Consider the following 22,960-nt stretch of genomic DNA (forward strand, 5'->3'; position numbering starts at 1 on the left):
ACAACGGATCTGTTCTACGTTACTTTTACCCTCTATCGGTGTCTTAATCATATTTTCCGATACGGCAACTCTCTTTCTCTTTCTCTCTTACGTTGCTCGCAATTTAGAGACGTCTATGTTCCCCTGGCCTACAATTTTCCGGTTAACGCAGACGAGAAATTTAACGACCTCGTAAAGTGCTCGTTATACCGTAATTCTATTCGAACAAACGACAATTGCGTATTAATTAATACATCAAAATGATAACTCCGGTTGTCTGACTCTGTTCCACGCGAACAATTAAGAAAGGCCTTCCAAATACTCTGGTAATATGGAACGTCGAGATTAACAACGCTGATTTACTTCTCTATGTTTAATAAAAAGTTTCTTTCGCTTCTGCTGACCCTCAGATTCTCACGCGTATTTCACTTTTCATTTGTTCCACAAGCTATATCGATATGCTAACGTAGTGTTAGGTCAGGCAACGTATACGAAACGTGTAATTCGTCACAGCAAGTTACGAAACATTTTCTTTCTCAATAATTATTTTCACGTTCGTAGAAGTATCGTCGTCCTAATGCGTCGCTTTAAATCTATGGAATCGTCTTTGTAATATACGATTTAAAATAATGAAACTTGATTTTTCAAGATTCCGTGAGAAACGTCACGATCTGGTCGTTGTAACACGAGCAAATTGGCAGGTTCCTGCTCTCGTAACCGAGATTATTATATAATAGAGGAAATTTTGATCATTTTTATCCATACCGATGCAATATTAAAAAGTTACAACCTAGTTTAGAAAAATTTCTTTCGAGACGCGCACACACTTCGAACAAGCTTCGAACTTTTCAATTTTAATTTCCATAACGTAAAATGCGTGGAAGATGATCGGTTCAACGCCTGTTTCAATATGTCGATTCACCATACCGTCGATAGGATAATTAATTTCATCGCTCTTTCGATCGATTTTACCGAAGCGATTTATTTTCTTAGAAAATGTATTTTCACGTTTCTCTGTCCCGTTTGATCAACCTCGCGCTTACGGTTTCGAGAAAAGGTAAATTAAAAAATGATATATCCGACATTTGCATCGCCGTACGAAACTGATAGGAAATTAAATTGTTTGTAACTTGAAAAATAACTGTAAAATCACACGAATGTGTGAAATTCTTTCCTACCACGTACGCTTTAACATCCTACACGATAGATTCATACAGAATTCACTATAATAATATTTGTTTGATATTTGAGTTTTTATATTCATTACGCGAACACGCTGCATACTGATACAATACCGATATTGTAATTTTAGCGTGTCGCTGTTTTACCTCGTTCGCTTTTTTATCGTCGAGTTATGCTTCTTTGTTGCTTTCCACAATAACGAAATACGATAGAAAATATAAAATTTTTAATAAACATGGGGCAAATATTTTTCGTTTGTACGAAACCAAACTCTTTGAAAATCTTGCACTGTCTATCTATGTAAGAATAAAAATTGCTCGAATTTATAGCGCATCACATCTTGCGTTATGGAAATTGAAGTTGTTATTTTATTTATTTTATTTATTCTTAGTCCGTACCTTTCGTCGCCCTTACATCACATATGCTTCTCCTACTCTAGCACCTCTATTATTATATACTGTCTATACCTATCTATTGTACCTTGCTTGCTCCATTTCTAATAATTAACTACTAACTTATATCTAACGCTTATAACTATGTGCTCATTCCGAAATTAAAGTTGAAAAGCTCGAAGCTAGTTCGAAGTCTGTAAGCGTTTCGAAACAAATTTTTCTAAACTAGCCTTTGACTTATATAGCATCATATGTGGGTAAAAAATGATGAACATTCCCTGTATTATATGACAATCTCAGTTACGAGAACAGGAGGGTTAAACTGCAATCGAGTCGTTTAATATTTGTTCGGAAACAAATTAAACATGTTCCCCTTGTTACTCTCCTAATTACATCATTTAACAAGTTTCCGTTTCCAGCAACTCGACGGAGGCACGAGATGATAACCGAAACCGTCCTTTTGCCTCGATACGAAACGTATCGTCAAACGAAAGCGAAGGAACGCTCCTTAAATTTACATTCGCGACACTCACGATACACAGGAGGAGCCTGTTCAACCCTTTCGCGATTGAAACTTCGTTACTCCGCGCTCTCCAATTTGTCGCTCGACGAGCTGCCAAGTGTTGACAAACGTTCTCCGCCCACATACCGAAATTCTCTTGTCAAATCCTTAGCAGAAAATAAAATTACCAAAGAAGGAACAAGAAGAGACGAAAAACGAAGCGAGTGAAATGAACGAAGCGAATGGTTGACAACTTGTTACAGTTTCTAACGATTATTATCCGATTTGAAATCTGTACGAAGACTTTAGGCGTTAGATAGAGTTAGCTAAAGAGAGCGAATCGCTGCAGATTCTATGTGTCTCGAGCAACTTTAAGTAGATCTCGGTATGGCGAAAGGTCGAATCGTCGAACGACCTGTTTCTCTTAATTAGTTGGTAAACGTGGACTGGCGATTTTTCTACGGTATTACGGCAAAAGGATCCGAGAATGCGCACAATACGAAAACAACGCGTAAAATAATCAAAGCGAACCGTACGATAATGTTTCCCATTATACTCCGTGTGCAAAACAATCTTCTACCGGGCTTCTACGTTTTTAATTACACTCTGAAAACCGTACGAATTTGCATAAAAATTCGTTACAAGATACAAACAAGGTGTACGCGATTTTAGCCCCGATGTATGGTTTCGTACAGGTTGCTCGTATTTACGAACGACGGCGTAAACTCGCTCTGCCAGTGGCGAATCGCGCAGCAAGTTTGAAAAGGGGGGCGAAGCGAGGGGCAGAGGGTTGAAAAAGAAGAGTAGGAAAACGTAACCCCGGGGTGGCTTCGTTCCCTGGGCGCCTAAGACACCTAATTCCCGTTCATTCCGCCGCGTGTACCCGCAGTATTATCTTCGGCTCGGTCCACAGCGATTCGCGTAAGCCTTTAAGTCCACCGAGCCGGTGGCTGGCATTAATTCGCAGTTCGAAAGTGCGCTCGCAAGCCAACACAGCTTCGGCTATGTACACGTGTACGTGTACATATGTACACACGACCGAACCTTTCGGTTCTATGTGCCGCTTATGGCGGCTCGTAAAGTAAAGCAGCTCGAGTCTTTGACCGGAGGGTTAATAAACACGTTCTCTTACCGACTATGTTCATGGTGCCTTGGACGCAGGCCGTCTGGAACGAAGGAGCATCCGCGGACACTTCGCAACTGTAGACGCCCGCTGCGTCCAGTTCCAGGTTCGTCAGGGCAACCCGGGTCGAGTTGCTTTCGCTTTTCTGCAACAGACAGGATCGTCGTAGTCAGACGTGTATCGTGACGGTCGTTCCTTTCGCTTAACCCTCGCGAGCAGTTGCCATTCGCTTTTCTATTCCAAGGTCTTTTCAGAGGATTTTCTTCTTTTTCTTGGAGCTCGTCGATGTACGACGCAGGAGGAAGATGCGTTAGGTGTATCGCGAGATCTTTGAGGCTTTCTCGTGGATGGGGGAATTTTTTTCTTTTTTTTTTTTTTTTTTTTGTAGATTAGACATCGTTGCCGTTATCTCGATTTTATTTCTTTTGAAATACGTAGACGTATTCTTGTCCAAGCCAGACTAGAAACTCTTCTGGTTATCGCGACTCTGTTTCTGTTTGCAACGGGGAATAAAGGTGCAAATAGCGCGAAGAACGTGGAGATGTATTCTTCTTCGAGTTGAAAGGGGCTAATTCCGATAGAAGGAAGATCTTTTTTCTCAGTTTCAGGGATTGAAGATTTTCGTATAAAAGCGGTTTCACAAGTTAGAGACAGGGACAAACGTTCGAAGAATACGCAGTTGTATTATATTCGTAAAATTTCCCTAACAAAGTACAAATTGTTCGTTTTGGCCGCTGTGCCAGTTGTAGCGTTAAAACGATCCTCACGCTCATTCGTAAAAACAAAACGTTTCCGTTCCGTAAGTGGTTTAAGGTTTTCGCATAGTACTGCAATTACTGCGTTTGTTTAGCGCAATTTCACTTCCATTAGAAGTTGAAAACAAAAGACACGGACGAATAATTAATCCGTGCGGACGTTGCGCACAACTAGGACTCGAAGATAAACGGAAAATGTACAACGTCACCGGATGCGTTAAACATCGTTTCGAATCAGTTGCACAAAGTTAACGTTAAACGAATGTCCGTCGGACATGTTCGTTCCGAAGGTCGAAATATGTCAGCATTTGATTTCTATTCATTTGGATTTGTCACGTTTGGACAAGTCGGTGCAGGTGCGCAACAGAGCTGGAACAATGACGACAAATGTCTTTTGTTTCCATTGTCGTTTATGAAGCCTATTGTCCACCGCCATTTACCGGAATATTCCAGAACAACTTTGCTTTCTTCGATCTATTTCTCCTTTTAGGAAAACACCGATGCCAATTTTACGTTCAATCGATATCAACGAAGGAATCATCGCCGTTCCATCGCTATCGTTCGATCTTTTGTTTTATCGCTTGATTCGAAACTACGCGACGATTTAAGAGCGATAAACTACGCAACGAACGTAGTACGAGAGAATCCCAGCAATCTGTCACGCACGCACACACGCACACACACCTCTGGATGATACTTATACGTCGGAGATGGAAGGACAGATGGGGACAAAACCCCAATACCCTAGTCCACACTTTTACTATAGCTGCGCTTAAGTAGTAAAAATAAGAAATAGTCTTAATGTTCCAATCTGACTTTACGACGATGGGTTCGCGCTCGAAGTGACATAGCGGGTCGCTAGACGTAGCCACGGTCACGGGAGGGACGTGTACCTGACAGAGGTACGAAATGATTATATGGCTCTCCTTAAAAACAAAGATCGACCCGAGAAGCGGGGACAGGAGTATATATAAGGGAAGTTTCTTTTGGATTAAGGGAGAGTTAGTTTGTTAGTTAGTCGTTGGACGAATTGCCGATCGAGTTATCGAGAAGTTACCCGAATCGAGTAGTACGTCGATACTTGTCCTCCCGTGGACCGTGGATTCGTCGTCGAACCTGAATTCGTTGTCACCATCATCTAGACCATCCGATTGCCATTACTCATAGCCTCTTGTAGCGTCCACATTCGTACTGATAAATATTAGCTACGTTCGCGACGGTAAAGTAAGTAAAGGTTCATCGAACGCTCCAAAATGTCAACCTGACTCCGACATATATTTAAACATTGATATCTATTCCGTGGAAAAAGTTGAAAGCGCGCATGTTTCTTCCGGTCGTAAATTTTCCATCGAAAATCCGCAACATCTTCGCGTCGAAGAAACAATTATTTCCCGCATCGTTCGGCATTCTTCGTCGTTCGATTACGCTGTCAAATGATTGATCCGTACCACGATGCTACGTCACCGCTCCATCCGTCATCCAACAGCGCACGAGGAAAAGTTTCAAGTTCCTACACTGTGACTAGTCCTTTGTCACGACCAGTCCTGCATCTTCGATGCCTATGAATCGGCTTTGACAATCGAGGATTTATGACTCTACCTGTCCATGCACCAGCAACCTGTGCCACGGCATGGAAAAAACTCGACACAACAAAAAAAGAGACAGAGAGAGAGAGAGAGGGAGACAAAGAAGAAAAAAAAACGAACATCGAAGAATGACCGCGCGAGCATCGATCAATCGACCGGAAGACAAAGGGTGATGGTCAGCTCGTCGCATTGTTTCGTCGCAGAATCGAGCCACGAGAGCATTTCTACGACGAGGAAGACGAGTGGAGCTCGGCGGACCGTACAAACGCCTCCTTGCGATATCGATTGCGAGGGCCACTCGATGTCACCCTCGCCGACCGCACGTTGGCTTTTCGCGCAGTTTACGAGCAACATTACGACTCCGTAACGGCGCTCCGACGGCTGGTTACGCGAAATTTCGCGACACCTCGCGATTTATTCGCGCGTAGGCTTGTCCCCGCGGCGGCAATTCGCCCGAGGTAAATGGCGATGGGATCGGCGAACGCGGTTTCCCTCGGATTTACTGGAGCTGATAAAAAATCCGACGCTGACTAGCCGCGTGTTTATGGCGTGGCGACATTTTCGCTGCTGCACCTATTCGTCGTGGCTTTCGAAAGGAGTGCGCAGGGCCGATGACTATACCTTCGTAATAGGCAATTTTTGCCTGCTCGTAAAACACGCTTTAATTAATTACCGTCTTTCTTTAGATTTCGGTCTGGGACAACGGGGGTTGATAATTTGATACTAGAGGTGTTTCTAGAGGATACTTTGTAATAAAATACCACGGAGAGTATGTTTTTAATCTAACGTGTTCTTTGGTAAATAAATTGCCCTCGATGTCGGCGTGGTAAAAGAATCGGTGGAACAAAATGGTAAAAATTGCGCAAATTCTTTCGTTGCAAATAAAAAAAAAAAAAGAATGAAATAACATTGTCTCGCTTTGTTGACAAATAACAAAGTGGCGTGGAGGGCTGTCCTATTTTCGTTAAACGTAACGTTATCGAACTGATACAAAGGATGGTCGAGGATGAATACAACGGAGAAACTCGAATCGATCAATCGCTAGAATCTTAACAACCTTCGTTCGAAGAAATTTTGTAAAAATAAAAAGTTTGCCAGAAGGGCGAAACATCGTCCTAAATAAATAAATAAATAAATAAATAAAATAATAAATAAATAAATAAAGCAACGTATAATATACTATTTGCCTAAAAAATAAGCGAACTGCACTTTTCGTACGTGATTTTCGAAATGACGCGCACATGTAAACGCGATATTGCTTATGGAATCACTTAACGGCCAGCTTGACGCGCGGAGGTGTCGTAATAAAATATAGTAGCGCGGTGTTAAAGTAAATAAAAGATTTTTAAAAAATACAGACACGCGAGTGTGTAGCTTCTACGTTACACGGCACGCTGCAGAGGATTAAAATGTATTTGTTCAGTTAGTGGAACCGTTGTAAGCTGGCGTATAGTTTGTTCGGAAGTTTGAAACGGTACTGAGGGGAAGTAATATTCGTTTTTCCGTTTCGAAATGGCGAGGGCAACCCCCCTTGTTTGTGGAAGACTGACAGGTTGGAAGATTGAATTTCCCCGATGGTTTTATTTCAATTTTAAAAAATTACATCGATTTTTATCTACTCGCGAAAATAGATAGATTTCATAAGGGTTGATTCGATCTTCAAATGGACGAATGCCAACTCGTCGGTGGTTAGTCCATGCAATCTTCCTTTTTTTTCTTTTCTTTTCTTTTTTTTTTTTTCTCTCGCGTATTTAACTTTAAAGAAGTGTAATGTACGCTTGCATGAAAGGTGTTTCATCTTTTTGTTCCAGCTTGTACGAATACACTCGATCGTCAAATATTCATTTCCGCGTTTGGCGGAAAACGATGACTACGAAAATTAACGCTACAAATTAAATTAACTTTGCTGCTCTCTCAGTGGGAATTGCGCTTACCACTTGGTATTCTACTTCTGTCAAGAAACTAGGGAATTCCGACGTTAATTCGCCGTGGCGAGAAAACCACGAAAAATTTTCATTCGGACCAGGCAAATGGAGAATCGCGAAACGTTAGACATCTACGTTACGCGCTATTTGTGCAAACATTTTGTAATTCGTTCGATATTTATTATTAGAGCTGTCAAATCCGACAAATCTGATAGAACGACAGGATCTCGATTCTTATTTTTGGACTTATGAAAATTCATTTTTACTTCTACTTAAATAGAATCGTGATTAAGTTATCGCGATATATTTCGCTATTAAATTCGTGAAATTCTGCAGAATGACAGAATTCAGATTTTTCTATATTTTTCCGTTAACTTTTGACATTAATTTTTATTACGGCGCTAGTATAGTTGTAAAATAGAAAATGTACGCGGCACGAGCGAAGAAGAGGAGACTTTTTACTTCAAGCGAAATTTAAATTTCACGATGCACCTTTTTCATGCAAGGCTTTATTTTCGAAAACAAACACTTGGAAATCTTTTTCGAGCATGCGTACGTTTATCGTGAAGCGACTTTTTCACCATGGACAAATATACTCCTACACGCGTTTGTATTTACAAACGTGCTTCTGTTCCATCTATACAAATGAAAAACAAAGCTTGGCACGGAAAAGTTTTATTCTACAATTCTAGTCTTCCTTTCAAATCTCTGTTTCTGCGCAAGGAATCGCATCTAGTATCACGAGTCTTGCACAGATACTTTATTCTCATCGTACCATTTCGTGATACGTGTTCACAATATTTTATAATATATATTATTAGTGTAGTATCATGGACGAGGGGCCTGGGGAGTGTCGGTGGGTGAATTATAAACAAGCGGTTGCGAAACATGTGCGCGGTGGGGCTAAGACAAGGGACACGAGGCTAAGACAAAAGACAAGGGGTTGCTAAGGCATGAAAACGAATTAACAGCCAGTGTCAGTTAACCCCTTAACCTACGTTAATTTACGTTCGAGAATTTTGGGCCGAAAACCTAAACAAGCTATTATATATTACGTTATATGTCGAAGATGTAGGGACATCGGGCCTTCCTTTTGGAATTTTGGGAAGATCCCCGATACTTTGGTCTAAACTATTTGTTATAGCTGTACTTAAATGATAGAACCAAGAAGTAGTCGTTGCGATACGATCTGACTACGTTTGCCCGAGATTACGACAATGGGCTTGGGCTCGAGGTGACGCAATTGGTCGCCGAACGTAGCCACGGTCACGGGATGAACGTTTGTACCTAACAGAAGAAGTACCAATATCGAGGGACACACGCTGATTAACAAACGAGCCCCGGGCAGGAGCAACGACGGCTCTACGCGGGTCTGCCTGGTAACGGCGCCTGGAATTTTGCTGATATCTCCGGTCAATATGCAATTGACAAACGTGATCGTATCGGTCTTTTATTCTTGCGATCACCTTGGAGAGTTTACGCACATCGTCTTGTCGGTCGGTAGGAAAACCCGTGCGTCACAGCTAACGTCACTTTGTGTTTCAAAATAGGTTCAATTGTACAAAGAGTTTTCCCGTTCACCGTGGATTCGTTATCGAACCTAAAAACGTCGTCTTTAACATCGAGAGTGTCTAATCGCCACGTTTAATTGACAAACTCTGTTAAATCGACATTTCTACGTATAATTGTAAATATAATCTCCATCGAACGACAACGATGGCTTGTCCTAATGAGGATACGTTACACGCCCCTAAGTCTAACGCCAACTCGACATATATATTTATATTATATGCCCGTAATATTTACGTTTGGCCCGATCATAGGTTGTAGTTGTAGGCCGTAGTTGTAGGTTAAAGGGTTAACAAGTCAGATTGTGAATTGAGAAGTGAAGGAGTGCGAATTGCGTTGTCGAGAGAGCGTTGGAGCTGCGGTGACGAGAGTTGCAAATTAACTATCTAGTTGTCTTAATTATAATACGTCACTGCGATTAGTTCGATTAGTTAGCGATTAGACAAGCATCGTTTCCTGTTTGATCAACATCTGTTTGGTCCATTTATTTGAAATAAGCTAATTGCAGTGAAGATAATACGTTAGCGTATGCAAAACGTCGATGACGAACGCCTTAAACGACACTCTTTCATCGACCAATCTCCGCTATAAATTCAGTCGAAAGAGACTTTTTCTTTCGAACTTTAGCTTCTTCTTCGACTCTTCGAAGACTAATTAGAACTCGCTGTATTAAAGTTCATAAAAGATACACTTTTGAAGTATGAAATTGGTGAAAGAGAATTTTTAATCTCCAACGCTTTTCCAAAGTACGGTCCCCCCTCTCTAAAAAAAAAAAAGAAAAAGAAAAGAAAAAGACGGAAATTTGTGCTCCCCGTGATTAGTTTTACGTTCGAAAACGAATTTTCCACCGTTTCATGGAAAAGTGGAGATCTAATCAGTCTTTCGCGGGCGGACGCTGGTTTCGAAGAAAAGGAGAAGAGCAGCGGCGAGATGGAGGGAAAAAAATATATCCTGACGGGATTAAAATTCGAGTCGGACGATTATGAGACCACTGGTTGCCATTAAGCCGCCGTCCCTCTCCTAAAGGGTTCCAGCTCGCCGCTGTTTTACGCGTTACCGCATAAAACACCCCCTTTATCGCCCGAATATTCTAAGCTATCGAACGTCTATGAAACGTTCTTTAATCCTGCCGTCTACCAGCCCCGAGTTTCGTCAGCATCAGCACCGACCAATGAATAGAATTTCCCATTTTCTCGTACCATTTGACCAAAGCAATTCCGCCGTTTTAATATCCTTCTACTTGCCACTGCTAAAAATTAACGAGTATGTTAACAGAATATTTCTCTCGGGGTTAAAAAAAAGTCACATTCGACGTTAATCTATTCAGTTTGTAACCAGCAACGAGAAACTATAAAATTCGTGTTTGCCGAAAAAATCAAAATGAAAGGCAACGTATTATTTTATGCATCGAGTTTAAAGGTGAAGATCTTCTTTCTCGAGCGTGATTCGAATTCTTCGACATTTACGTACAGACGTAACCTTCTTGAGATTCAACGAAACGTACAACCACATGGTACTACGATAAACTATCATCTCTTTTAAATCGTACATCGGACGAACGTTTTATATAGCAAGTTTATTATAAAGCATCTGTTTTTCTAGTTCAATGGTACTTTTACAGAAGTTTAGAAAAATTTACTTGTAACGTCGCCTTCGCGCAACCTTTACGCATTATTTCACTGCTTGGCCTTTAACGAGTCACGCACCCTTGTTATCCACGAGAAAACGAGCCGTGTTTACGGTATCTTTGGCCATGATCGCGATAATACTCGATTCTCCAGGAACCCTTTTGCTCATTCCGAGACACGCTCGTAAAAACGAACATTGGAATAATCCTTCAACGAAATTGACGGCGTTGCCTCCCTCCGCTCATTAAGAAACCAACGCGACTCGAAGTTTCGTCGAAGAGAGGACGATGATATCTTTCTATCGTATTTTACAACGATTGGTTATTCCTCCATCCAACCTTCCTTCATTGCGATAAATTTCTTAATAACCAGTCCCCTTCGACCCTAGCTAGCTGCCTTTTACCTTGCTTTACTTTTTATTATTTTTTCCTTGGTTCGTGGGTGTGAGGGGGTAGGATTAAAGTTAACGTATATTTAGAGCGCAGTACTGGAGCAACAACGTTATCTACGTATTAAAATATTAATCTAACGCGTCGACGTTGATACGATATCTCTATAACATTAGCAACTTTATTAATTTCAAAAAAAAAAAAAGAAAAAAATCACATTGAATTATTTTGCTATATTACGAGTGGAAAATGAAACGTTATTTTTTTATAAGAAACGTTGACTAATTGCAGGTTTCCAATTTTTACAGAGAGGCAGAGACGTGTTGTTTGTTCTGTTCGAAACGATAGTTGATTACTATTTGTGTTCGGTAATCGTTGAAGTATTCTTAAGAGGAATACAGAGTGAGAAGCAATATGACGGAATTAAGCATTGGAGAAATTAAGAAGGATATTATCAACGAAGAGAATATTTATTACTATTATTTACTAGTAAAACAAGCGAAACAACTGTGAACTCGATTTCCGATTCTCGACTCGTATGTCATACTCTCGATTCTCAATCATGCTGCGTTTTTAAATGTCTCACGCGTGCAACATATATACATTCTGGCCACGTGCACCACTTACAAATCTCCACACAAATCTCCACGTGCCACTCTGAATCTCAAATATCCATGTTCATTCACTGAATCCTCTGTAACCGATACTTTACCATAAAAATGAATATATTGGCGATCGAAATCTACCAATTTTTCATTATCCGCCGCGTGAAAAATCGCAGCGTACTACGCCAAGGACCAAATTACCAATCGACGAACTTGATCGCGATATGGTTTCTCGGATATTCCGTATAACGCTGTTTGTTGTTCCGATATCGTCGTTCATACTCTTCGTTAAAGGATCGACTCCCTTTCAATCGTCGTGCCACGAGGTCGAAATGCCACGAGGAAGGTGAAATACAAATGGAACACGTCGAAACTACGCGGTGATTTCATTTCTCAGACATGCCGTGCAATAATCTGATTTATACCTCGTACGCTCTCTGTTCGACGTCGACGGTCCTGTAGACTTCGCGTAGGCTCGCGGGCCACGAGGTCGAGCATACGAGAAAAAGAAGACGAGCAATAGACGAAATACGATACTCGTCGTTACTCTGGAAACCTCGTGATGTTTTCATTTTTGGGGCACCCTGTATAACAATCTGGTGTCATTGCGATACCCGACACTCTCTATCGAGCATCGACGACCCTCCAGACTCTGCATAGGCTCGCAGGCTACGAGGTCGAGTGCGCGAAAGAAAATGCATAGACAGAACACGATGCTCACCTTCACCGTCAGGTTGCCGATGGGGAAAGTCTTGACGACCGGGATCTCGTTCGGGGCATAGCGATAAAACTCTTGACCCCCTTTGTACCACTTGACGGCGTATAAAAGATCCCCCTCGGTGTCATACCAGCAGTTGAGTATCGCCGAGTCACCTTTCTTCACGGCCGTCGGTATCTGGATGCGCACCTCTCGCAAACCGGAGCAAATTCCTGCAACATACGGTTCACACGTATACAGCATAGCTGTCGTTTTGTATTTGATATTGTACGTGCACAGCGTGCAGAGTGTTGGTGCGTTCCGTTTCCTTCTCGCACCAACGACATCGATCCTAGAAGGTGTCGACCCTCTCGAGCGAGAATTAATGAGCTCGAGACCTGGGTTCAAGTTGGAATAGTATTCTCGAACTTTCTTGGTGGAAAGAGGAGGCAAGAAAAAAGAAAGAGAGCAGGGACGAATGTAGTAGAAGGAGAAGAAGGTGGTTGGTTGTAGGAACCGCGGCGATGCGTTTAACGACAGGTAGCTCCTGCTCAGACTATTTCAGAGGTTTTATCGTTGGGTTTTGTTTCAGCATGCAGTCAAGGAGCCTGCGGCTTTCCTTTTTTCGTTGCCTTTTTGGTCGAAGGGAAAGCTAAACCGAATTGTAAGCTCGGTTTCACGCTGCTATATTACGCTGCGTACACGAGCGAATTGTAGCTTTCATTGAGTTACACGACTGAAAATGTTCAAGTTTTTCGTGCATGGGTCGTGTGCTTGTAATTTTGCAGATGCACTTGGCTCCACGGTCTTCGAGACAGCCGCGTTTCACCGGAAATAATTGCGACTTCCGCCGCGATCCCGCTGAATAATAAAAATTCCGACGTGAATATTTTACTTAGAAAAATGCACGTCAACTCGTTCGTCCGGTGTGTTTCTCAACGTGCTTGGATTTTCGAACGCTGCTTGGAAATGGTGAATTTTGTAGTTGACCTTATTGGACACGCTACACTCGCCATTTCGCCTCGATCTTTCCAGATAAATTTTTAAATATAGCGGATATAAATGAAATAATAAATTCTCTGGAGTACAGCAGTCTCGAAGAAAGGAAAGGTAATTACGTAATAGAATATTCCGCCTTTGATCATCGTTTTCAAGCTGATTTCTTAAACGTAGCAACAAATCTGACCGGAGGAATAAATAAATAAATAAATAAATAAAAAAAAGAGGAGAGGGGATTGATTCGTTATATACCGTTCCGTCCTCGACGAAAGATACCTTTTGCGATAATAGAATAGAATTAGTTATGAAATTTTGAAACGATTCTTAAAATTAGTCGTCCGAATAATCAGAAATTTTCCAAAACTTTCCGAAAATATTTGTCGTAAAATTGCTCGAGAAGAGTAGAGACGTTATACCGTAATGTACTGTTTGTCGATTATTGTTTTTCTAAAGATGGTTTCGTAAACGGAGCAATAAAGGCTGACATAACGATAATCGAGGTTTATAGAGGATCATAGAGGAGCAAGAACAGCGTTTCGCGTGCAACACCGAAGGAAGATCGATGTTTGTCATCAGTGGAAATCGTGAAAGGGTTTGAGGCACTTCAATCGACCTGTCCGGAACAGATTCACCACTTTGAATGCAGTTTAAAGCACAACAGACAAATACCGCATAAACCGAGCGAAATGAATTTCGCTGATTACGGTCAACAGAATTTAATATCCTACGGGCTAGTTAGGCGCAATCTTCTGCAGATATTTTAAGCTTGGGAAAACAACGAATTATTGTACGACTACGTAAAGCGTGTGTTTTTTCTCGCTAATTAATTCCACTTGCGCGTTATCGTGTATAATGGTATTCGTAATTATTTAACGTATCGCTGTTTATATCGAAAATCCTATAATCGTATTATAATGTGAAATCAAAATTTTGACCTCCGCTTTATCCCTTATATAACCAAAATTTTGTTTGCTCGCGAGGCGTAAAAGTTGTAATTCGTTACAGTTTGTTTGCTTAATCTGAAATCTCCGTTTAATTATTATCGTAAATACGAGCAACGATTTAGTATTATTGCGATGCTGCATTGGTAAAATACGATGGTAAAATGATATCGAAATCGAATAAAATTAAAAAAGATACTGCGATTCGCGAAAGTATTTGGACACTAACCGTACAGCATTTTTACAAATATACTATGCGCGTTTAACGTTCGCACTCGAGGTAGTTTTCTGGGAGCTAACCGGTTACATACAGGGTGTAACATGTGCGAGTTATGCATAAAATTTCGTTGCGCGTATTTTGCTTATCTTCGCACGCGCAATTCTACCGATTGTTTGCTCGTGCCTAGGTAGTAATTAACCAAGTTCGAGTGTACTTGACAAATTTTCTTAGCTCGATCTTCTCGAAAAGTAGGCGTCGTACGAAGCAATTTTATTCTACTAGCTGTTTTCTTATTTCTTCGTCGGATAGTAGCTTATGGCCGTTCGTACGTGTTATTCGACCGCGCACTCCGTACGCCGAAAATGTTCACATTCCCGAGAATTAGTTTGGCAAGTTGGCCCAGTGTAATTTAACGACGCGAGTGCAAGAAAGCAGTTAACTAAATCCCGTCGCAAGGAAACGTTACAGTAGCGAAGACCATCGATTTCAACTAAATTTTGTCTAGCACGTAGAATCTAGTGCGGGCAAATCTAGAGCAAACCCGTATCCCATGCATTTGGATGAATATGCATTATTTACGAAGACATCTGATATTGAAGTTTCGAGAACCGAAGACTCGTCTTGATTGCTTAAGTATTTAAGTCGGATTGCAACTTCCCACTGCAATTGCACAACGTAAATCGATATTGAATACAATCTTATAACGCGTCCGTTAGATTATTGATAACTATTGTAAATTTCTTACCGTTCTATAACTGACGACTTATACTTGCTTTATTTATATCGCTGTAGAAAGGGTGCACGTATGTATATTTACGGACATTGTCCAAGGATACATAATATATTATAGCAGGGCGACACGCGATATAACGGTTCGCGCAGAATATTCGCCAACAACGTATTGTACGTATGTATAATAGATCGTTTCCAGATGATGTTTGCGAATTTATACGCGTCTTAATGCCCCGTACACAGGATTTTACTTACTCGTATCAAATTCTCTGATAAATTGTGTCTGGCAAAGTAAAAATTCTCTCCTTCTCTCTCTCTCTCTCTCTTTACACACACATAGATATGTGTCGGAGAAGCGTCAGGAATAGGGTTGTGGGCGTTTGATAAATCTGCATTGGACTTAGCCATCGTTATGGTATAACCAAGGTACCGTTTATTAACACGAGTATGGATACTACAGACTTGACGATCAACCGCTTAGTGCGATTAGGCACTCGCGACACTAGCGATAATGGTCTTAGGTTCGATAACGAATCCGCGGTCAACGGGATGATAGATATCCTTGCTCGCAAAATCTAACTCAAACGTGTAATACTCACAGATCGTAAGGCGTTACTCTTATCGTCGATGAGATCGCAAGAAAGAATGACTTTTCGTCCCGATGATGCCACAGAGGAAATCTATGATGGGGTGTGTCTAAGGACACGAGATCGTCGAGTATAGCCCTCGTTCAGAAAGTAAGGGAAATTGACGTTGCTGTCAATTGGTCAATTTGGAACAAAGACTGCCTGTCCGTTTGAACAACCTTAATTAACAAAAACCTAGGTTTTATATCGGATCCTCAGGCTAGCTGAACTTGTGCCGTGTAGGTGCATCGACATCTGGTACTCACTTTGTCCGAAGGAACCGTTGGAATGTTTTACTGTCAAGTACCTCTACGAGTATTTCTTTTAACGAGGGCCATACTACCACTCCACACCTTTGCCAGACGACGCGTCCGTCCTTGAGCCCAAGTTTATTATCACAAATCGCAAATAAGTACAATTGGGTAGAATGACGGCAAATTGTTTAATTATAGCTGTGAACTTTAATTACAATTTTACGGATTTTCCCGAAGTTCCAGAGGGAAGGTCTCCGGTGTCCTTTCATCTCCGACATATATATGTTGAGAACTGTGGATTTTAATTGGCGAAATAAAAGTAAAGGAACACCGAGGTTATGCTTAGAATTCGTATTAAAATAGTTTTGGACTTATTTGATAAACATTTGCACGCGTCTCGGCACTTTCTTTGTCTCGCCATCTTGCATACCACGCTACCAACGTAACAGTTACGTTCATCCGTTTTTCGAGACGCCGTGCACACGTGTGTCGCTGCTACGCGGCCAATCTAGTCCAGCACACAAAATTATATATATCTGAATAATGTAAATATATATAAAAGGAAGTATGATAAAGTAAAATAAAATTATTTAAATATAGACAATCGCGGTAGATCGCAACTCGCAAAGCATCTAATACCATTGGGAATTTTTTGTTGAGGAAGATGCTAGGTTGGTACGATCACTAGTTCCTACGTGCAAAGTTGGTACGACTTCTAACGACGCTCTTTTGTTTTGGCATTCGTCGCGTGTTAATTATCAGAGAGTATCCGCAGCGCTCTCGTGGCTGTGCGAATCAATTTGAAATATCGAACCTGAAAACCTATTTAATAATATTTCTATAACACATAACGCGGCTTGTAAACGTTTCTCCAACGATCGGTCGATCTTCCTAACTACTTTACAACAACAGATGCACGCTGTATCTGGAAATCGCATGCAAGTGGAAACACGAAAAGAAGGTCTTTCCATTAACCGAATCGAAGGCAGCACACAGGTGTCCACAATCGGGCAATTGGAGCTCTCAAAGGAGACGATCTTCGACCTAGCGAATCAAGTACAACAACCACGAACTCCCTACCGAGACTCGTTCGTTCCAATTCAAGTCTCGATTCAAGAAAATCAAAAGGAAAGCAGCTATCCAACGAACGAAAAGATGGATAGAGATAGAAGCAGGGGTAAAAGGAAGAATAGAAGTTAGAATGAAAAACGTTGGGAACCGGAAGGTCGGTGGGATGGCGGAGAGATCGAAGAGCAGTGGAACATCGAACGGAGGTGAACGCGCGGGACTCGGGAAATTAGGTTGTTAAGATTTAATCGGACACAGAGGCATTTTAAGCGTCCCGTTGTCCCATTCTCCGCGCGATGGGGGTTGGCGTCGCGAGGTTGGCCAGATTTAAATTGCACCGGCTCCCCTGAGCCACGCTTTCCCAGTCGCCCTGCCACTCTGTCCCGAGAAGATAGCGCAGGATCGTTAAGATTTCTGCCGGATTCCGTTCGCCGGAATTTCATTTGCGACTTGGCCCCGGTAGCTCACCTTTGCCCGGCCCCTCTAATTTAATCATCGACAAGATTGCTTGGCTAGGATTGTTTAAAGAAGATCCTCGATGAACGTTTGAAACGGAGCTGTTGCTGCCTCGTCAGGGCGCGAGGATGTTTTCGCAGGGTCCATGGAGCGAGGGACGGCACACGAATTCGAAGGCGGAAGTTTCGGCACGGATAGGGCAAGCGCGCGTTGTTGGAAGTAATTAGGGGATCACATGTTTCGGGAAATGAGTAATATCGAGGGATAATGGGAGTATCGTCGGGGTGTTTGATGTAAGATACGGCTCGCGTTAGGATTGTAGTATCGTGGATTTTCGAGTACAATGGACAGACGATTTTACAAGGATGACGCGATACGCGTATGCGACAGGCAGATTTTTAGAAGAATGGCTTGAAATAATTACTAATGTAGTGACTGATGGATTCTTAGAGTAAGGACAAGTAATGATGGTAGGTTCAAAGTTTAATGTATTTTAAGAAGTGATATTCAATAACAAGAGAACCGACTACGATATCGTCGCACGTCGACTCACACTCCGTGTCCGCTCAACTCGCACTCTGCTTCTCAACCGCCTCTCTGGCCGTTGCAGCATTCTTGTGTCTTTTGCTAGGCCCACGGCACACACGTTCCGCAGACGCTCGTAGCCAGGGTCACGTAGGTCTTTTCGGCGAAGCTATTTATTTGAAGGACCCGATAACGCATTGATGGAGCTGACATCGCCTCGGCTCTCGCGACATTGTCTGTAGTTTCTTCCCGATACTACACTAAGCTTACGGGAACGAATTTTTTTAGCGGAGGTGGAGGTTTACGGAAGGACGCGTTGTTGTAATTGGGAAATCGCCTATTAGCGGAAATAAGTTATACCGGGACGATAACAGGGAATATCGAAGAGTTTGACGTAAGATATAGTTCTAGACGTCAAGCGAATTTGAGACAGCGTAGCGAGAACTTTGAAGTAGAACGACGTCGATGACCTTGCTATCGTTTAGTACGTGAAATAAATTTAGGAAAAATCTGGGAACGATTTACAGATCTGCGAAAACGTAGTTTTCGATGAAAATGGAAGTTTAACGGTAGGTAGAAAATGGAAGGACGTATCGGTAGTCGCAGGTTCGAGGACGCGGCTAATATTGCGAGGATAATGGAGGATATCGTTGAAGTGTATGACGTAAGGTATAGTTCGTGTTAGACAACTTTGATGATGTGCTAAAGATCTCGAAGATGGGTGATGTATAATAATATGGTATATCATTATATTATGTAATAAGGTGGATTTCAAAGAATAATATGGAAACGTTCACTGTTTGTAGCTTTGTGAAAACGTATCCTTCGTCGAGAATGAACGTCTGCGTATAAGAGATCGATAAAAGATCGACTCTTAGTTTTTAAGAATTAAAGGCAGGTACCTATAATTAAATTCACTTTTCGCCTTTTATATCCCGAAGTGTATCTTTTATGGAACCTTAAACGGATGAAATTCAATTAGTCTTCCTAAGACTGTTACTTCCAGAGGGGAAAGTAAAAATGTCGTTAAAATGCTACGGTACTTAGAATTATCGCTGATACCTCGGATATATAAAAACAGTGTATATTCTCAAGTTGCGTGATACGCTAGAAGAATTTCAAGAATCGTGTAAAAAATATAGGCGCGTTTGGTATAAACCGGATCGTTTATATTCACGCTTGATCTTTTTTTATCGTTTTCGGCTTACGAAAACTCGTTTAAAACGTTCTAGAATACTTGAAAAGACGAATAGAAGAATTTCGGCTTCGCGTTCTTTTGTTTCTTTAAATTAACGTTCGCCATTGCTTCATCAACGAACCAAATTTTCTGTCAATCGGACGAGAAACGGCCAATTCGCGGGAAACTCGACAAAACTCGGACTCATCTCGTTTAAACCTATAAATTAATTTTCCAATAATGTAACCGAAGTAGACTTTACCGAAGCTTCTGATCCTACTAAACAAAACCTTCGTTATAGAGTATCTCTGAGAATCATGAAAATGTAAGCCGCCCATATAGTCAGCAGATGAAAGAGCATGAAATATACGAGAGTATCAAGATTTCGAGAGCAGTCGGTTCGCCGGAATTTCATTCGCGACACCGACCCACCTTCTGCCAGGCGGTCGTAATTTAATCGGCGATGTAATTGGCGGCGGGTGTGCCGGTCGTTTAAGAAAACCCTGGCGAATTCATTACGAGGCGGCGACGATTAAATCTTGGGCCCGTGAAAGCTCGTTCGTTCAGTGAAAATCATCGGGGATAGAAATGGTTTCGATAACTCATAACGTTATCAAAAGACTCGGCGAACAATCTTCCTGGCGATCGCAAGCTATGAAAATTGGTTCTCATGGCGAATAAACCGATTATATAAGAAGTTTGAAATCTGATGGATTTAACTTTGTAAGTCGAGTCGCGTTTCTTATGGCGAATGGTTTTACGAATTCCTCGATGCTCCGGCCAACTTAATGGCGCGAAAACACTTTACCGATTTGCATCGTTTTCGATCCGATCGTGTTTTTCTGCCGTTAGAGAGTTTCTCAAGTTCCATCAGGATCTTTTTGTTTCAGTTTTGTAACAATGTTTTCCGTGGAATATTAAAAGTCTCTTTTATTCGTTCAAACAGCACGAGGATATAAAAATTCGAGGACCGTAACAGAGTTGGCTGTCATCCCTTGCGTCAATTTGTCACGTTAAGAGGAACGAAAAAAAGCAGTTTGCTCTGCTTCTCGTTTTATCGTTTGTAGAGCTTAGCGAGAACTGCAAAAACGCATATTTTTCTAGAAACAAGATAAATAACGATAACGATGCACTGAGATATAGGTATATATCGTAATTGAAAGAGCAACGATACAAATTGTATAACAGTGACACGCGATGTCGATGTTACGAGTTATCCTTTACGCAGCAGGAATTATTACTATTATTTTACAATTTACAGCGAAATTGTTTTACGATAATTCTCCTATTGGATATATCGTTGAACATCGACGTCTTTATTTCGATACTACACGGATATATCAACTAAATTCTTGTGTTTGAACTCTGTCGGACAATATATAACTTTCGTTAAAAGAAAGTGGTGATTGGTTGGACGAGAGGAGTGAAAAGTTCGGATGGTTGATTGAATAGTGAACGAAATTTGTAGAAGGAAAAGGTTAGGTTGAAAGAGGTCTGCAAACTAAATGAATGCGAGGAAACTCGGAAAAAGAGAGAGAGAAAAAGAGCGCTGATGGAAAGAAGCCAAGGATGTAGCCCGTGATATTGTTAAAAATTTTCAATTTACGCTGTTTCTTAGTTTTATAATAATCAATTATTCGGTTTAGCTATCTAACCTTGTTAGAATTTAATCTCGAAATTAAGATTAATAATCTGTGGAAGACACGATGTTCGTGTCGAAATAATATTATGTGATATTTATTAAGCAAAAATTACAGGAAATATAAGCGAGTTATTCTCAGACTGACTGACTTAGTGACCCATGGCTCTTGAGAAAACATTTCGAACAATTTGCAGTAACGAGTGTGACCCGAGTAGATGTCTGTGTGGCGGCACGTGCCACGAAACCTTCTAGCAGTTTCGCGATACAAAACGCTACGCCGTCAAGGCGCGACATCCATATCCATCCATATCCTTACGCTTCTTCCGCCGAACCCTCGGAAGAGCATGCACGCGCCAGCCGCCGTCATACATCCAACGAACGCACGCTAATGGGGATATCGCTGGGCAACGAAGGGAAGAATCAATCAGCTCGTCTGTACGCGATTAATATCGTTGTATTCCAACAAGCCTGTTGAAACTTGTTTCGTTATACCTTACACCTTGGAAGTTTTGACGCTAACGATAGAAATCCGTAGAGTAGAATGTGTAATCTGAAAAAGAAAATTACCGAATACGAGATACAGGCTGGTCACCGAAATACAGTAACATCCAAAAAAGAAAAAGACTGTAAATCGAAGAATCGAACAACCACATGGATCGTTGCAACGACAATCGTGGTTCTGCGCGGCGTTGTAAATTTTTCAATAAGAGATGGAACTAAAGCTAAAGTATAGTAGTTTCTGGGGAATCATAAAGTCAGTCAGACGTCGTCTCGACGAACAAGCGTAGACGACACAGTTGTAAAAGTTAATAGAAATGACGGAAAATAAGTAGTCGAAGAGATCATAGATCGGACACAGAAAAGAATACTTTTTCGTTATAGCAAGGTTGCGAACGAAAAGATCGAGAAATTGACACAGTGACGCAGGAATTTTATGTGACATTCTACATTTTTTAACAGGACGTATAGTATCCTCCGTGAGACCGTAAAAGACTGAGAAACGTCATGGTTTACGTGTTCCGGTATATCGACGAGTAAATTGACATAAAGCATAGACGATAAAGTTTCGAAACCTCGGTCATGGATCAGCAGATGGTATATATAGGAAGACACAGTACGTACTCTCTCTCTCTAATAAAAAGATTCTAAATTAGAACATGGAATAAAGATGGTTGCACGACCGCACTGCGGATATTTATGCAAATTGTGTTCATACGAGAATACACGTTTTCATAAAATCATCAACGTATCGGCGGTGTACATTTTATTTATCCAAAATACCCTGTTTCACGTACGTAAAGATCGCATACGCTGCACGGTATCGCCCGATTTAAACTAACAAAGAGTACAAATCATAAAGTCCTTTGAATTCGATTCAAACAGTTTAGGAATAGTGGCGTTCAGGATACGATCGTTTAGGAAACGTATCAACGTAACTGTCGCTTACAAATTCGATGACAAAACGACCGGGCCAATTATGCCGCGAAAAGGTCTAACAAATAGAACAAATCATAAAGTCCTTTGAATTCGATTCAAACAGATTAGGAATAGTGGCGTTCAGGATACGATCGTTTAGGGAACGTATCAACGTAACTGTCGCTTACAAATTCGATGACAAAATGACCAGGCCAATTAAGCCGCGAAAAGATCTTTTGATATGTTTCTTCTGACTGCAACTTACTTACCGGTCATCGAAGCGCTACGATATATTTTCGAGGATCGTCTGGCAGGAATGGAAAATCATTCGCTCGGTTATTTAAACGAATCACGTCGCAATACTCGTGAACGAGAGTGTGTGTATCGTATACTCCATCGGCTCGTAAAATCGGTCAAGCGTCATAGTTTACACGTTCGGGTGGCTGGACGAGGAAAGTGAGGGAAACCATAGAAGATAAGGGTTGGAAACTTCAGTCAGGGATCTCGAGAAGCGCGTACTAACTTCCACCTAGTGAGATTCAGAATCGAGGTGCCAAGTAACAGCATACCAA

The 22,960-nt window shown here is 41.4% G+C and overlaps 1 protein-coding gene across 2 annotated transcripts in view; it reads right to left on the reverse strand.

Moving 5' to 3' along the window:
* LOC117234618 (cell adhesion molecule 3-like) overlaps window positions 1-22,960 on the reverse strand; it is a 41,583-nt gene that overhangs the window by 13,530 nt on the left and 5,093 nt on the right. For both annotated transcript variants that reach the window (XM_033496013.1, XM_033496014.1), the window contains exons 2-3: window positions 12,357-12,565; window positions 3,188-3,323 (exon numbers count right to left, since the gene is read on the reverse strand). In XM_033496013.1, the coding sequence (XP_033351904.1) occupies window positions 3,188-3,323; window positions 12,357-12,565 (345 nt within the window). The remainder of the gene's footprint in view (window positions 1-3,187; window positions 3,324-12,356; window positions 12,566-22,960) is intronic.

This window comes from Bombus vosnesenskii, unplaced genomic scaffold (genome assembly GCF_011952255.1).
Source record: "Bombus vosnesenskii isolate JDL3184/JDL3185 unplaced genomic scaffold, Bvos_JDL3184-5_v1.1 scf7180000013305, whole genome shotgun sequence".
Classification (NCBI taxonomy): Eukaryota; Metazoa; Arthropoda; class Insecta; order Hymenoptera; family Apidae; genus Bombus; species Bombus vosnesenskii.